The sequence below is a fragment of the Catharus ustulatus genome, chromosome 3 (assembly GCF_009819885.2).
Source record: "Catharus ustulatus isolate bCatUst1 chromosome 3, bCatUst1.pri.v2, whole genome shotgun sequence".
NCBI lineage: Eukaryota > Metazoa > Chordata > Aves > Passeriformes > Turdidae > Catharus > Catharus ustulatus.
The window spans coordinates 93,690,559-93,707,763 of NC_046223.1; the positions used below are offsets into that span (position 1 = coordinate 93,690,559).

The 17,205-nt window shown below is 39.9% G+C and overlaps 1 protein-coding gene across 1 annotated transcript in view; it reads right to left on the minus strand.

Annotated features, from left to right (window-relative positions):
- FAM83B (family with sequence similarity 83 member B) overlaps window positions 1-15,196 on the minus strand; it is a 49,837-nt gene extending 34,641 nt beyond the window's left edge. The window contains exons 1-2 of the mRNA XM_033055561.1: window positions 15,050-15,196; window positions 10,002-10,505 (exon numbers count right to left, since the gene is read on the minus strand). Of these exons, the coding sequence (XP_032911452.1) occupies window positions 10,002-10,445 (444 nt within the window). The 5' untranslated portion in view covers window positions 10,446-10,505; window positions 15,050-15,196. The remainder of the gene's footprint in view (window positions 1-10,001; window positions 10,506-15,049) is intronic.
- Window positions 15,197-17,205: the final 2,009 nt, after the last annotated feature.

Sequence of the window (17,205 nt, forward strand, 5' to 3'; positions counted from 1 at the left end):
ACTGCTGTGTTTGTAATATCATGTTGGTGTTTTACACATTCTTACTGGGAGTAACAGAGGAGGGAAAAAGACACAAACACTGTACTGCAAGCACTGTCTTCAGGTATGCTGACTGGCACCCTACAGGGCAGCCACATTTCTTCACTGACCTAAGAGGGAGATACTATTCCTAGATGTCAGACCTGGAACTGCTTCCCACAAAGATGCCAGAAGTGTAGAGCAGGCAGCAAATGTTCACCTCTGTCTGAGGTGTGCAGTGAAAGGAGAAAGGACAAAGGAGACAGGGTTGTCCAAGGGACACAGCTGGAGAGGGGGGCAAAGAGGGAGGGAAAGGAAAGAGGAACTACAACCAAAAATGTATGTATGATGGTTTCCTGTCATACTGCAAGTATGGTCGCTTCATATGCGCAACTTTCACATCTTACTCCCACCCCTTTGATACAGATTGTCAGGGAGTTATTTCTGATCAGTGTTCACCCCACAGAGTAGAGAGCCCATCTGATTCAAAGGTCTCTGCGTGTCTTAAGCTGCCCCCTTCCACTCCAGTAACCTCAAGGTGCCAGCATTTTCACCCTGGATGCAGGTTCCAGGGTGTTATAGTGCCTCAGAAGGTCTAAACAGTGTTCAGTTGCTGCACTGGTTTCTAACAACAATCAATTAAAAGGACTGGCAGGATCCCTGCTGCTATGACAAGCCTCTTTCCCAACACTCAACAACAGCACATCTTTTCCTTCCTTTGCCCTCCTTCCTCCAAAAAGCACCAGGAGCTCTGGCTTTGAAAGGCTCTAGCATGAACACAGAAGAGCTCCCTGAGCACTCAGAACTCATTGCAAAGACCCTGTTTAACTCCTCTAACTTCAAGAAGAAGGACAGAGCCTTTACGTGGGGCAGAAAGTGATTGCAATATCATATCATTGCACTTCAATTCTGGACTGAACTTTCATCATTAAACTTATGCATCAGAAATCGAATAATCTGGCTAATGAGATTTCTGGCACAAGAAGCTTACTGATATTCAGTAATACAGAATTCATTAATAGACTGATGATAACATTACTGCAATCATTTTTTTGCATCATAACATCCATTAGAAAATACAGTGATATTACTAGTGCCATATTATGCCGAAACACGAAATAGGGTGATAGCAAATAAATAAATAAATAAATAAATAAATAAATAAATAGAAGAATCAGTCATAGTTCCCAGTTTCATCTCTATGCTCAGTCTTCTCATTTCAAAAATATATCATTTGAGTGAAATAATATTGTTTAGGTTATATTTTAAAGTAACTTTCTGTAGACTTGTTAGAGTACACACTGCTGTAAAAGTTAGACCTGTAGATAGCTGTATTTTTAGGCCCATCCTCAGCAAACAAAGGCTACTGATCTTTATCAAACACATTCTATGCAGCCACATAGGCCTGCCTATCATTTAAAAAAAATCCCACACCCTTAAGAATGACTTTTCAGGCAATTATTGCATGCCTGTGCTAATCCACCATTAGTCAGTGACAGGAAATTATCAGAACAGCAGAGAGCTTCAGATATTACTGTGCTCTGTCATGCTGCATGGAGACCTAGTTGCTTTGACAAGCAGTATCTCTCCAGCATTTGAAGCAAATCAGTTTTGCTGGCTTGACACTGCAACTTGTTTGTTGCCTCTGATGTCTCTAATCAGAAGGCACAGCTCACTAGCAGGGTATTCTGCACAGCTTAAGAAGAGCTTAGTCCCTTAGTGGGCATTCCTTGAGAAAAGTCCCACTGGGAATCACAATTTTCTTCTGTGCTGGTTATTTCATTGATCTCATCCTCAATATTATCTCTTCCTTATCAAGCATTAAAAGCCTAAAGAAAAACACAAAGTACAATGCCTTCTGTGGGTTGATGCCACTCAGATTGACCTGAATTCAAAGGTGGTATCTTAGTGCTTAAGCCATAAAGGGAACTTATTGAGCTGAAGTGTAGCCCTCTTGGCAAAGAGTGCCTGCAGCTCCAGGAAACAGCATGAAAATAAGGCTGAGATGTTGTATCTGCTGTCTGAACTGAAGGCACACCTATTTGGCTACCTGAACACACAGTCCTGTGCTACTGTTGGAGCCTGATTGCTAGTGGATGATGCAGATCTCAAAGTTTTCTTTTCATCTCTGAGAGATATGGTGCATAACTTCTCGTATTATCCTATCAGCCAGCTTCGTCTCTGACAGCAAGATCACTGGCAGAAGTGAAAAGGCCTGAGGAGATCTGGTGCGGCAGTTAGCAAAAATCCCTGGATAAAAGATGCACCAAGAAGCTTTCTGAAGTTATCTACATGCCCATACTCTTTGCTGGGGAAGGCAGGGGTCACCATGCACTCTGTTTTTGAGGAATTTGTTCTGTTCCCTCACACCCTACATCATCTGGGTAGCCAGCACAAGCACTCCAGACCAAGAGACAGAACTGGTTAAGATAACCCACTCCTAGATAAGGTATCAGAACACCCTGTATACGTCACACCCTCCTTATCTGAAGCTAAGAAATGCTTCATGCTTTTACAAATATATTTGAAAAGTAAGCATTACACAGCTACAGTTTGCAACTTTTATCAGGGAAGTACTGATGTTCATCAGGAATTAGTCTGCATAATTACAAATGCACAACAGGCACTGTTATCAAAAACTAAAATCACAGAGGCAAGAAAATAAAAAATGTCCCCTACTTGCTCTGAGTACTGTTTGCTAATGTGTAATATTCTCACACTTTTGGTTTATAACTGCGTCTTTAAAAATAAATTGTGATTTATATTCATTTAATGCTCAGTGTGTCTCAGGAGTCTCACTTACAAAACCGCACACACTTTGGTTTTTGTGGGCTAAGGATAAAGGAGAGCACACAAATTCTGAATCTACTGTTTATACTGTAGTAGTGGTATGTCTGTACTGGCTGGCACCAAGCAGGAGCAGACTACAATACCAGTAACGTGTATGATATACAGACATGCAATGAAACATCATAATGTTTATTGCTTTAGAAAACAAACACCTAAGATATGGGAAAAGATGACAAACAAGGGTAAGGAAAGCAGACACAGAGAATTTGGTTGCTTATAATTCTGTATTTATAATGCAAATAACACTACTATAAATTCAGCTGGCTTACTGATCAGTGGGCCGTATACTGAAAAATTATTAACTGTTGATCAAGCAAGCCATGGTCAGATCTTGCAATTATTTATTTTGAACAGCTCTATTGAGGTGAGTCATTTTATGGATGTCTGCAGATCCTATGCTAAAGTATCAAGCTCAGCACCAGTTACACCCTGTTATGGTTGTGACAGCCAATGCCTCCTTCCTTCCAAAGGTAAATTACAGCAGGGTTTTACAAAGCAAAAGCCCTCTGAGGTCTCAGGCACGCTGACAGCATTTCTGTGAGTGTGGACTTTAACTTGTCTTGCAATTTCATTGTATCTTTTCTAGAAAATGGTTATAGGCACACTTTATCAACAGGCTAAAATGGAAGGCATGACTACACAGCTATCTAGGGCAAGGTCTGCATTTCTTTTAGAGAGGTAAATAACAAAGTGTACTTTGACTCTTCTGTCATCTGTACTGGAATACTTGCAGTACTCCTCAAGAAAAATAATGCAGCATTAAGCAAGTTGTTCTGAAATAATTACAAGTGAAGTAGATACTTGTACTCAGATCTGATATACGAGGAAACTTAATACATGTATCTCATTGGCATGCAATCTCACTCCTCCTAAACAGAAGAATAGGAAATTTTGAACTTTTTTTGTTTTGTCAGCACTTCTTCACTTTCTATATAGATTCTATCACACTGTGTTACACAAATACTGCTTCAGTACTGCATGTATCTGGACACCAAGCTATACTCATTTAAAATTCTACCACAGATAATATAATATTTTAGTTTCCAAATTCTGATATATAACAAATTCAAAGTTTAAAATTGCCCAAAATGTGTCCTCCTCAGAGCATCACTGGCTGTGCTGGAAAGCTATCATGAGTTCAAAAGCTATGCTAAAACTGCAAAAGATTAAAAAAGGCTTATGGATTTATGAATGTTAAGTGATTAAGACTGTAGTTCTTCAGGCAAGATTGTTTCCTGCTAGAAAAGAAAAGCAGAAAAATGGAGATCTCTCCCAGGAGAGGAATTGAGATGAACAAAAATAGCACTTCAACATTATAAGTATTTTTTGGACAAGCAAGAAAAGGAGAGGGACAAAACCCAAATACACTAACCTGGGCACTGAAAGAAGAATTCTGGGCCAAATTATTTTAAGTCAATGGTTTTGTATTTATAGTGTATTTTGATCTGTAATTGCTTTAGCATAATGTAGTGCCAAATTATTGTTGAGTATGATAAAGAACGCTTTAATCTACTGAATGTGCAAAAAGCATAAATGATTTCTTAATGGCACTTTTGTTTTGACTGACAGAGATTTATGTCAATGAGAGAAAATGTTTTAATGAAAGGAATTGCTACAACGCATATGTGCATGCTTACTTCTCATATGCATGTGAATGAGACAGACATTAATAAATAAATACAGCTGCCTGCAATATCTGGCTTTAATCTTCCCTATTCCATTTTTAAATTCATCACGGAGGTGTGGTATTTTGATAACACATTAGCACAGTTCTGACATAAAAATGGTAACACTTATAAATTATTTAATTACGTATTTTAATACAAGTATTGAAGATGTCAAAAGCCTTGCAAAGACAGAAAACTTTGAATAAAAACTACCACAACTAATTAAAAATTACGTTCTCAAAGATTCCTACTCCCCAGGCTCTGCACTCTCAGTTTTGGATTCCTTCCTAAGTAACAGGAGCACTACCAGGAAAAATTGTGGGTTTCATGTTGAGAGCATGAAGAATTGGATTGCACAAAAGTCCACGTTTTCCAGATTAAAAAATTGCTTGCAGATGTGTCCCATCGATGGCAGTCCTTTCTGCCTGCGCTGAGTGCACTGCTATGACTACCCTTCATGGGGAGAGCAGGACAGCAGGGAGAGAACAGACTCTAAATCCAAGCAGAGAAAATGCCTGAAATAATTCCTTGTTGTGAGCAGCACTACTCTGTGATAACAAAAGCCTGATACTGGGTCACACAGTAACAGCAAGAGGAAGACACTTCCTCTTCCAACACATGGCATGTACTCTGGGCGATTAGAAAAAATGGGACATGATCTCACTTGCTGCAATAAATCTACCACAAACTAAAAACTATGTTTCACCTGGAAACTATACACAACTGCCATGTTGGTTTTCAACCATCAGGAAGTCTTTTAACAGAAGCTGAGAGGAAGTTAATGATGAATTCACCCTTCAGCAGAGCAGCTGAACCAAAAGGCTCCTGATGAAATCCTTGTGGGGCAGAATATCTTGGCAAGGAAAATGCCGCCTACATGTTTTCAGCTGGAAACTGAGTATTTCTATGTGTTACTCTCATCTTAAAAAATTATATCCACTGATTATCTAACACTTTAGAGATAGTACAGAAAGTGTCTGAGCAGGACAACTACTGCATTTATCGATTCTTTCTCCCTGAATTCAGCAGATTGCTCTGGTTTTCACGTACAAAAAGGTGCAGCCCCTCTCTCATCTGCTTGAAACGATGCAATTAGTGAGCTGAGACAAGCACTGCCACAAGCACAATTCATTATCATTGTTCCAGTCTGTGTTCAAATTATATTTAAAATAGTTGGCAAAGAGTATTAGTGAAAGAGAAATAAGGGATTGCTCAACACATCCATATTTTACAGGTTATTTTCTGTACAGAAACATTACTCTTCATATAAGCACCTAAGAATTTGATTTTCTTTCATACTAGACTGCAGCCAGTACTAGACTATCATTATTGTATTATACACATAACCAAATTAGATTAACAGTAAATAATAGTGAATTAATAATGAACAATAATGAATAATAATTAATAGCAAATAACAATGAATTAATAGTGAATAGCTTTTTCTGTAATACAAACCTTTCACTCTTGCCTGAAACAATACACAAGAAAATAAAAAAAAAAAAAAAACAAACTGAAAGTGAAAGAAAATAATTTCCTTCTTATGTATTTGTAAAAGAGTCAACTATTTTTATTTTACAAGGACCACTACTGCTTACGTACAGTGTGTCCAGCAAGACTAATAACAAGTTACACTGATTCATAGTGTATAATGTAATCCTTTCCCAAGGGTCCACATTTTGCAACTTTTCTCATTAAAAACCCCAATCATAAGTATTTCAGCAAAAACAACTTTCTTAATTTTCCAAAATTATAATACACTAACCATTCAAATTTTTATTTAAGCTTCTAAACAATTATATTTTTAAATAATTCTTACAAATATCACCGACTTCATGAACCCAGGCTTACAACTGCTAGTCTATTTGAATAAAATAAAATCAGTGAAAAGTACTACGTATTTTTTGAATAATGTGCAACCTCATATAGTCCATCAGAAATCCCAAAAGTATGTCAGGAAAGTCTTTAAGTGTTTTCTGGTGTGTGCTACAAACCAGTAACCCTTGAGTTTTCTAAACAACATGGCTTTTTAAAACACAGGTTTTAATTCTCTCCAGGAAGAGCATCTCCATGGTCGACAGAGGAATCTAGGTACTGTAAAAGAGAAAAACACACTGCCAGAAGGTCCCTTTGGTGCCTTTTCCTGTCCCTTCCCGGCTGTCTCACCCTGTCAATCATAGCTGAGAAAATAAATAGGTTTCTTGCACACACATGTATGAGCCTCATAACTGACGGTTTTGAGGCAGCTCTTATGAAAAGTCACAGAGGGAGAGAGCATCTCATTATTGAAGTCTCTGTGTTACAGTGTACTGAAAGAAGGAAGCTTCCTGTTAACCAGCATCAACCCCCTACAACCTGACAGAGATGAGTAATGATCTTGATATCACTTCCCAGATGAATAATCCCAGTAAAAACTGCTAAACATTATCAGTTGCTGTTCAGACAGCCATGGTGAGTCAGGCTGTAGGAGCACCTCAAGCCTCAGAGAAGCCGGAAACCTGCCAATGATTAAAGGTAGAAGCCTCCAAAACATAAGAGAAATAAGGCTACCAGCTTGTTTACAAAAGTCTCTATCATTAAGGTCAGACAGACCTTGCAGTGCTTTTTCCTCACATGGTTATATCAACATGTGAAAAAGACTTGTGTCTCCCCAGCTGACACAGCTACGCCAAACAGCCTCCTTGTGTGAACACAGGTTATGTTGACAGAGGAGGGTGGTTGGCAAGCTGTATCATTTAGAGATGAGGTCTAGTTACACCAACTGCAAGCCCATCTTGTTGACATCTTGGTTTGACCTAAGGCACTCTGCTAACATCACATCTATCCCACAGAAGTGTTGTAGTACATAGGTGACAATGTAATGCCATGCTGTGTACAATAGAGTTTCCCTGCTCTAACAAAACTTCAGAAACAAGCATGGATTCATCTCATTAAAATGGTTAGCTCATTTTTCTAGGATTTAACAGAATTGATCCTTTTTTTAAGATTTCCATCATTATATCACCTGTACTTTATAATGAAGGTGATGTCTACAATTTTTATGCTGCTGTATATTCCAGAAATATGTGACAAGATTGCATTACAACACTTTCCTATAGTCACTGGTTTTATTCTAGTGTAGCATGGCCTTATGAATGATTTTCCTCTTTAGTCAAGAAAAAATCAGTCAGCAAGCAAGTTGCTTAATGTTGTTTACACCATCTTCTTAAGGTCAAAATTAACATACATAATAATCATTTTAAGGAGTGACACTGTGATGCATCAAGCAGGAAAGAGGTCAAAAATAAGTCCATTAATAGTGTCGTCTTATCCTTATATATATTCCAATATTCAAAAGCATATTGGTTTCAAGTGGTCCAGTCTCCTTCATGAATTTTTTGGACAGTTTATACATATAAATATACATCAAATGTGTTCCTTCATGGAATCAATCAGTGCAGAAACATTCTTCCTACTACATCGAGTTCTCAGGTAGCCCAGGGAAATCAATGCCTGAACTCAGACACTCAGGCTTGGTGCTTAAATTTAAGTGGTATGAATTTGCCCACCTCAAACAGCCTGTTTATTTTCATACAGAAGTTTCCTGAAATTCCCATAGATTTTGCTTAGAGCTGTATTGGTTGAGCATAATCTGCTGATCTATTCTTTACAGGTTTCTGTTTTCCATGTGTAACAATATCCTATTGCCTTTGAGTAGTCTCAAGACTACACATCTCCACTACTACATAACAAAGAATCCTGTTTAATATAACTACATTTTTAAAGTGGTTTAGCATAAGGACACTAGGCTGTCAACAAAGGGCTTACCTACTGTAAGCATGATTTAAATACTTTACCTTACTTAGAAATACTTTAAACTTTTCTATGCATCTGCAGACAAAAGAGGCTGAACAATACTATGTCTCAGATTTAATTGCTGGTCCCTGAAGCAACCAATCTGTATCACTGTACCAAAAGTGTTATGGTTCTTAATGCTGAGGTTGTGTTGATCAACTAAACAAACATTCCAGCTGTCAGATTTGACAGTGACACACATAAAACATCCTCTTTATAAAGTGGAAGCAACACAAGCACATCAGGGAGCCAATATACTATGCATTCAACCTTCTTCCAAAGCAAAGTAAGAAGAACACCTAATTTTTTCCTACAGCTGCATTCAAGGAGCAACTAAGGGGGAATGGCCTAACTTCATGGTATTTCAAAACTTTGAAGCAAAACCGACCTAGTCTTCTCAGCAGAGTTAACAGTGTTTTGCTTGTTTCCCTTATAGTGGATACATTAGTAGGACAGGAGCTGCAGTTGACAGAGTACCAAAACAGAAAACACCAAATCTCACTCAGAAAGGGATAAAGAGAGAATTAATTAACTCTTCCATGAACATACAGTCATTCTAAATTATAAACTGTAGGATAAAAGGCCTAGTGATAACTCTATTATGGAAACAAATTATATGCTTTATCTAAATATAGCAGAGACATTGTAAAAAGACGCAGTCCTTCCCTGCCCCACCCTGTTCAGTCCGTTCCTATTGTATACATATTTCAGCCACTGAAGCGCTTACACATGTATGTGAGACAGAGCCCATTCTACCAATTTAAAGCTCATAGAGTCATGCAAAACACAATTGTATTTCACGGGGAAAATTAGAGAGTGACATACTTGCCAGAAATACTCCTGAAATTTTGTCATACCTTTTAAAGAAGTATTATGACCCAGTGTCAAACAGATCTGCACACTAACACTTTTTCAAAAATTTTTTTAACTGACATTGTTTCAAAAATTTAAAACTTAGAAGTTTTAAACTGACAAACTGAGAGCAAAAGTGGTTTGTAGATACAACATTCTGTCACTAAGGTGTAAGCTGAGTGTGCTGTAGGAAACTCAAGATTTAAGTGCTCCCAAGTGGAGACAAGTATATCTGGAAAAATGTCCACATTTTCTACTCATTAATCAGAAATACAGGCAAGTTTTCTTATACCTCTCTGTTACGCCAAACAAATGCATGCTGCCACTGATGCAAGAGAGAAACACTAGTATAAATCCTGAAGTTATACAGAATTGTATCACTTAATGTACATTCAACTGAGGTCAAAGAAAAGGTAAGCTGATTATTTACAAATTTCTGATGCACTGGTCAGCACTACAGTAAAACAGTAATCTTTCAGTTATTACTGAAAAATAACCAATACTGTAGTTATTACCAACTACAGTAGTTATTCATTATAATGGTAGTATTAATCCCTCAAATTAACCCTTGATCCCTCAGAATTAAGGTTAATAACACTAGTACATGTGACACCAAAGGATTGATTTCAGTCTGGGAAAACCTTTCTGACTGAATTGTGAGCAACCAGATAGTTTTTTCCTGCCAGGACAAAAATAAAAATAAAAAAAAACTTGTAGTAAAACACCAACTAGACTATTATTATTGACAATTTTTTTCCCGACATTATTTTTCATGTTTACCTTTCTTGCATCTCGTATCATCTTCCGAACAGTTTCCTTTATGGTGTAAGGCTGTGCTCGTGGCGGATGAAAAAGCAGATCAATATTTGTGCCACCAGAAATTCCAGGCATCAGATAGGGCCAACCTAAGTCAAGATTTGGAGCTTCCACATCTGATTCAATGGGCCAGTAGGTTCCCGAGGAAGAGGTGTCATCGATGGCATGGTTAGAGGAATAAATTGTGTTTTGAGGAAGTTTGTGAACATTGTTCAAAATATAATCAATTTCCTCATCTGCTAGGAACTCTGAGCATCTCTCTTTGGAAAGAAATTCTTTGTAGGCTTCTAAACCTCCTTCAATCAGAGCATCGATAGCTATTCGGTACCACTCCTTGTAATGAGGTTCAATATAGTTGTCTGATCTGCATTCATCATGTAAAGAGGACAGCAAGGATGAAGTTTCCATTGTCACATGTGTTTTGTGTAAAGTCTTTTAAATGTCCATTCATGAGCTGATGAAATGTATCTGCAAAGAGAAAATAAGTAATAAAACAATAAGAATATTTCTAGATATCTATGATATGCACACAGTTGTTAGCTGAAATACTTTTCTAGTAAAGTTGCTCTAAGTTTTTCTAGCATCTTCCAAGTATTTAAAAATATTTTGAAGGGGGTCAGGGACTACTATTGCCAAAAAGTAAATATTAAAGAGACAGATAAATATTACATAGATAGTGTTATATTAAAGAGATAGACAAAGAACTTTTACATAAAGTAAACTAAACACATAATTCAGTGATTTTAGGAAGTTCTGATATTACAAGCTATGGCAGAGCTCATAGTACACCAAACATCCAGACCAGTAACACCAACACATACCCAATGCATGCTCCAGTACACTATCACAGGTTGTGTTTCAAAACCCCCTTCGCAACAACTGACTGTACAGACACACTTCAGAAACCAATTAAATTTCCTACTTTTTGATACACTACTGTCTCTGGATTCTTCAAAACCACAATCATCCAGGTACTTCTCCTTATCTATCTATTCTCCCATGCTGATCTAATCCATTTGTTGCTCTCAAGCAGGACCAGCCTACCTCATTTCAGTGAGTTATGAGGAACTCCAGAAAGATTTATCCTCCCACATCTGGGATCATACTCTGAATCAGCAATTTGATGTCTAGCTTCCACCCTGCTCATCCCTTCTGCCAAAAGGAGCGGCTGCTTTAATCTTTTCTTTTTTTTCAAAACATTAATAACAAGTTGTTTACTGCTGATGTTTTATAAATTCATTCCTATACTTTTAAAATTTCATTTAACAAAGTCTGAGAGGGTTGCTTTGTGCTGTGCATTGGAGGTTTAAGAAAGAGGGAGAAGAAATACCCAATGTAAAAAAAAACGGGGGGGAAGGTGTTTCATGACAGCAGCATCAGCATTGCCACGTAAAATAGAAAGATGGTAGCACATCTTTCAGGGCGAGGGTGTGAAGCTTAAGAGAAACCCTGCAAAAGTAGGAAGAACATCCAACAAGGCAGAATAGTTAGAAAAAGCTTGATAGCTTGAAAGTTAACATTGGGTTTTCCTACAAGCCTAATTAATATTACAGCAGTATAATAGCAAATAGTCATATGGAGTTCTGATTTCATTTACTGGCATATAAATGTAGCTTAATTCCCTCTTCCCATCAAGACCTTCCAGATATTTTTGCAAACAGTGCAATTGCTTTCCACTCTCTTTTGGGAACAGTTTAAATCTTCCCGAAAGGAAATGTAAATTAGCTATATTAACCTAAAGGAATGAAAATAAAAATCTCCGTAACTACTGATACTTCAAAAACCAATTAAATGTTCAATTAAACCAAGATTTATAAGGTACTTGGGAAGTTGGAGGTTAAAAAAAGATGAAGAAATAAAAATCCAGATCTGAAGCTGGCATCAGCATGTCATATGGAATAATTCCATTTGAATCCTGTCTCTCAGCCAAGTAGCAGGGCAGATCTTCCCAGATAGGATTGCTTTCGGGCCTGAGGGAAAGGAGTGTTCCTGGCTGCTTCAAGAGTAGCTCTTTGTGGTGAACTGGAAAGCAGAACACGAAAGGGATCTGACTGCTCTCCCCCAACTAAGAGCTACATGTATTCCTTTGACAGCTACTCAGGCCTTCATTCTACACTGCTCTCACAAGAAGAAATGAAATGTTATAAAACAGGAGTGATACCACTTCCCTTCTCAGGGAAATGCAGATGCAGATACAGCCTGTGGCAGAAGGTGACAGAGAACCAAGCACACAATACAGGCAAGACAGACAGACTCAAAGATTAAACTCTTACCACACTGTAAAATTAAAACAGTCTTATCAGAAACAGCCCAATCATCTGGACCAAGTTTTCATGACATTTTAGATACAGAATGAGGAACAACCAAGAGTACAAAATACTCAGCTGAGTTGTTCTCAAGAGTCCAAACAGTAATAGCGATGACTTCATTGAGATTCCAATACACCCCTCTTTTAGGGCCCTCTAGGACAAGTCATTCTCTAGTCACTGTAGTAACACAGTCAGTCTTAAAAGACAGTCATCATTATGACATGTAAGAACAAATACGATTTTACAAAGGCAAGTGAAAGATATTTCTAAAATTCTACTCTGGAATGGATATACTTCCAAATCAGAAATATTTCCACCGACAGCATATATACAGTTGAGAAGGATGTGTTTATTTCAAAAGCCTGTCTGAACTGATTTTTCCTTCTTCTCATTCTGTCCTTTGAAAACAACTTAAGGGAATAGGACTATACTTAATATGTAACATTGTGCAATATCAAATATTGAATGTTATGAACAAATAAAAAGCAAAAACGTGTGTTCTGCCTCATGTGCATTTCTTTAATTTGGTTTGGTTCTTCACTTGTTTTTCACAACAGTATACTATACATTGCTTGACTTTTCACTGAACATAATGAATTAATTAATTGTGGCATAGGTCAAATACAGCAATTTATGCTCAGACATGCTGAAAGCAGGGTATACATATAAGTAACTGTGGACTGTAAAGGTGAGACTTCTGGTGAAGCATCTTTCAAACAAGAATAGTCATTTTACAGTGAACATCTTTGAAGTTGATGCATGATTTACAAGTGTTGTTTACAAAAGAAGCTTAAAGCAGTGCACATTAATTTAAGAAAGTAAATGTAAAATTTGCCAGCATGGAAATAAATCGCAGAACACTTGAGACAAATGAAAAAATTTTAATCCTGGTTTTTGAAATTAAGGACATCAGCATGAGACACATTCATATGAAACAAAAGAGAATTCCCAAATTAAAACAATGGCTTCAGGTATACTTGACAAAAGCTCTAGATGTCTTGACACAGGTATTCTCCTCCTTAGAAGGTAAGAGCTACTGTGCAGGAAATGAACCCATGAAACCATGTAATTCTAGATAAAGAGGTAGAGGCTTCGACAAAATTCTTAATAAACTTTTTGGTGTCTTCTTCAACCACGTATTGTTATTTCTGCATAATAAACTTGATTCTTCCCAGGTCTTCCTCAGGTCACCAATCACATTAGCAAGGTTGTGCAGAATGAGGCCCATCTCTGGAGGGTAACAGATCTTTATCACACTTTAAGTACATGATCCCAAATTTTACCAGCACCAGGAAAGTTGTCACTCATCCTCTGAGAAATAACCTTGCCTGTTAACCCCAGTCCAGCATATCAGTCATTTTCTCTGCTTGAACATAGGGATCAGACACTTAAAACTTTTTTAATAAATGCCATTAATAGCCTTAAATTGAATTTAAACTCCAATGGAGCTGCTAAGACTGAATCTTCTGATGAAGAACACAAACTCTGAACCCTGCATTGATGTGATCATCTTGTTCTTCAATTAACAACATGCTCAGACCCTTCTAATGCCATTATCAGGAACCCAGCAAGAAAAGACCTTTTTCTATAAGAAAGAAGTAACTGTGGCTTTATACAGAAAGAATTGGAGAGTATCCCAGACTTCACAGGTGCAGCAGATGACAAATGTCCACTAAAGAAAATTATGCAACATTCTACAGGGTTTCCAGACTAATACCAGAGACAAGGAACTTCCCTGCCATAGTAATATTCACAGGATTTGAAAAATTTCCTATTCAGCAACTTTAGGAGCAGCTCTAACCTCAGGCTCGCACAGCCGGTCCATGGTCAGGGCCTGGCCATGGTGCTGTCCTCAGGACGTCCTTATCTCTTTTCCAATAGAAGTGTGATTACTTTGACGGTTTCTGCATAAAGTTTCAACCTTGCCAAGAAATTTAAACCAGGGGAACAGCTTGTTGCAAGCTGTTGCATAGTTTCAGGTATGGCTTTCGGGGCATCCACCTGAGCGTCTCTAGCCCAGGGCTCGGCCAAGGAGCCTCCCCACGGCTTAAGGGCCTGGCACCACCAACCTTGCACAGACCAAACGCGCGTTCTGTGACACCTGCCCTCCACCAACCTTTCTATTAAAGAACTCTATCAAGAATAAATAATAATTACCTTTCATTAAGCAGTGACAGGCAATTATTTAATTATTAATGAAATTACATTTTCCGTGAACACAAAGGGCATCAAATCTAAATGAAAAACAACACCGCAAGCTTTCCTGCTTCTTTCCCTCTTTTCTCTTTCTGTTTTTGTTTGTTTGCCTGCTTGTTTTGCGGCGGGGTTTTTTGTCTTTTTTTGGTGGGGTGGCTTTGTGTGTTCAACCAGAAAGTTAACTTTCCGGGCAAAACAAGGGCAGCGAGCGCTCCGCCGGGCGACACCGCACGTGCTGCAACCCCGGCCCGGCGGCCCCGGGAGGGAGTGCGGCGGGAGAGCCGCGGGGGCCGCGCCCGGACCGGACCGGACCGGACCGGACGGGAGCGGAGCGGAGCCCGCCCGAGCCAGAGCCAGAACCGGCGCGCCCCCGCCGCTGCCGCCCGCGCTCCGCGACCCGCGCGGCCCCGTTTCCAACGCCCCGCGGCGCCGAGCGAGATGTTGGCGGGACGGGACACTGCCCTGCCCCGTCCCGTCCCGGGGGAGACTGCGGGGAGACCCACTTACTGCGCCGGTGCCCCGCGTGGGGTCTCGCCTCCGGAGCGGCGGGGCGGCTCGACCCGGCTGCTGCGAGCGCGGCGGCGGCGAGTCACGGCGGCGCAGCGCTCATCGCAGGTACTTCCCGTCGCTCCCAGGCGCGGTGGGTGTGGAAACCAGTTACAACATGTCAGGACGGTGTCGCACCAAACCCGCCGCCTTGGGAGCGGGGCGAGGACTTGTCTGAACTGGGGAAGCCCGGCCCTCTCCCGCGGAGCGAAGGGCAGCGCCTTCCCCGGGCCCCCCGCCCCGGCCCGGCCCGGCCCTGCCCTGCCCTGCCCTGCCCGCCGGCCCGGCCGGCAGCCGCGGGAGCCCGCGGGGCAGGGGCGACCCGAGCCAAGGCATCGGCAGCCCCGCGGCGGGCCCGGCAGCGGGGTGTGCGTGGGAGATTAAACTCAAAGTAAACGTTGGCTTCAAGAAAAAATAAACCCGTCAGCCTCGAGTCACGGTTTCCAGGTTAACTCCGGTGGAGCAAGTCACGGCAAGGCAGCGATACCCTTTGAGACCTTCAAAGTCGGATATATGGACAAGCCCCTTTTCCACAGCTCAATTGCTTTGAAAAGGCTCTTCTTTTACTCTTGATGTCTCGGATGAGAGAAATGGACCTGAAGGCAGGGCCCCCCGTCCTGGCAGCGATGCACCTGGGCCTTCCTGCTTCACTGCTCTCCGCAGCAGCAGGCTGGGCGCTCCGCATGGCCATCCACGTGGTGAAACCTCGCAGACCCTCTCTGAAAGGCTCTTGGAAAACACGACATCTCTTCAGCAAGATCTTGAAACCACCGGCATATCAGCACATCCCATGTGCATAACCAGCACACTGAGGGAGTTTGGTAATTTGAGACTTTTTGTGGACTTTGTCCACATCATACCTAACTGCAGGCAGTTTTTGTGGCGTTTAAGACCATGCAGTGTAACCCTAACAGTTAGACTTTATTAGCAATAACTCACCCAGTCTGGCTTTAAGCACAAACTCTTTTTCTTAATCTTTACTGCCTAATAGTAAGGGCTGGATGTATCCTGTGCTGTGACATTTCGATTATGCTTTCTGAGAAGAAATCAGCAATATCTGCACAACAATATATATATATATTTAAGTGTATAAGTCTGGCCATCAGGGTGAGTTTTTTACCTGTGCAGTTAATTCAGGTGGTGGAATGCACAAGAGGAAATAGTTGGTGTTAATATACTCACAGACTACCCTTTACAGACAAAGGAGCATCTGGATTAAATGATTAGTCTCTTTTCACAATCAAAAAAAGAATTTCCCTGGTTTTGATAGAAAAAAATTGTGAAAACTGGTTTAAAAACAAAGTTTTAAAATGTGCATAAAACTTTATAGCTAGTACACAGCACTTTTTATCCTATGAAAAAATGTAGTGAGGAAAGAGAACCTGTTTCTGTGGAAACTTTCCCATGAGGAGGTGAGCCTACCTAAATTTTTAAAAGAGCAGATCTATTTTATAAAATTATTTATGAAACTGTAGGAAGGTGAATGGTCACATAACTTCTTTTGATCTTGACTGAATTGATTGGACTTTTATTGCACAAAATTTACAAGCCTGTGTCTTCTAGAGAAATTAAGTGGCTGAGTATAGGCTTAACGTGAACAAAAAGCTGTAATGAGACCAATGACAGCTTGCTAAATAAGGAAATCTGCATGAAGGAAAGTGTGTAGGTTTTTTTGCTTCATTAGTATCTGTACAAGAAAAGGTTTTTTTCTGCTCCCTTACAATTTATCAATTGAAGCCCTCCAGTAGCTATACTAGACCAGACACTTCATAAAACCTAACTTGGGCAATGCATTTTGGAAACTGTTAGCTGTCAAAATAAAGAATGTTTTTACCTAGAAGGTAGCACACTTCTGTGTCCTGCAGCCACAGGCATCAGTGGAAGCAGACGGTATGAGCGAGCTTAAGCAGTAGGACAAATTCTTAAACAATAGGTGTAAAATTGTATTGTAGAAGTATGAGGCAGGAGTATGTGTTCCTTACTCCTAGAGTTGTGGAACTGCAGCAGTATGAGGGGAAGGGACTGCAGAAATTGGGCAGCCCTCATTTGCCTAAACCGCTTTTCCTTTTGCCATTGTAAAAGTAGCATTGGGCAGGATCAGTTGAAGCATCGCATTG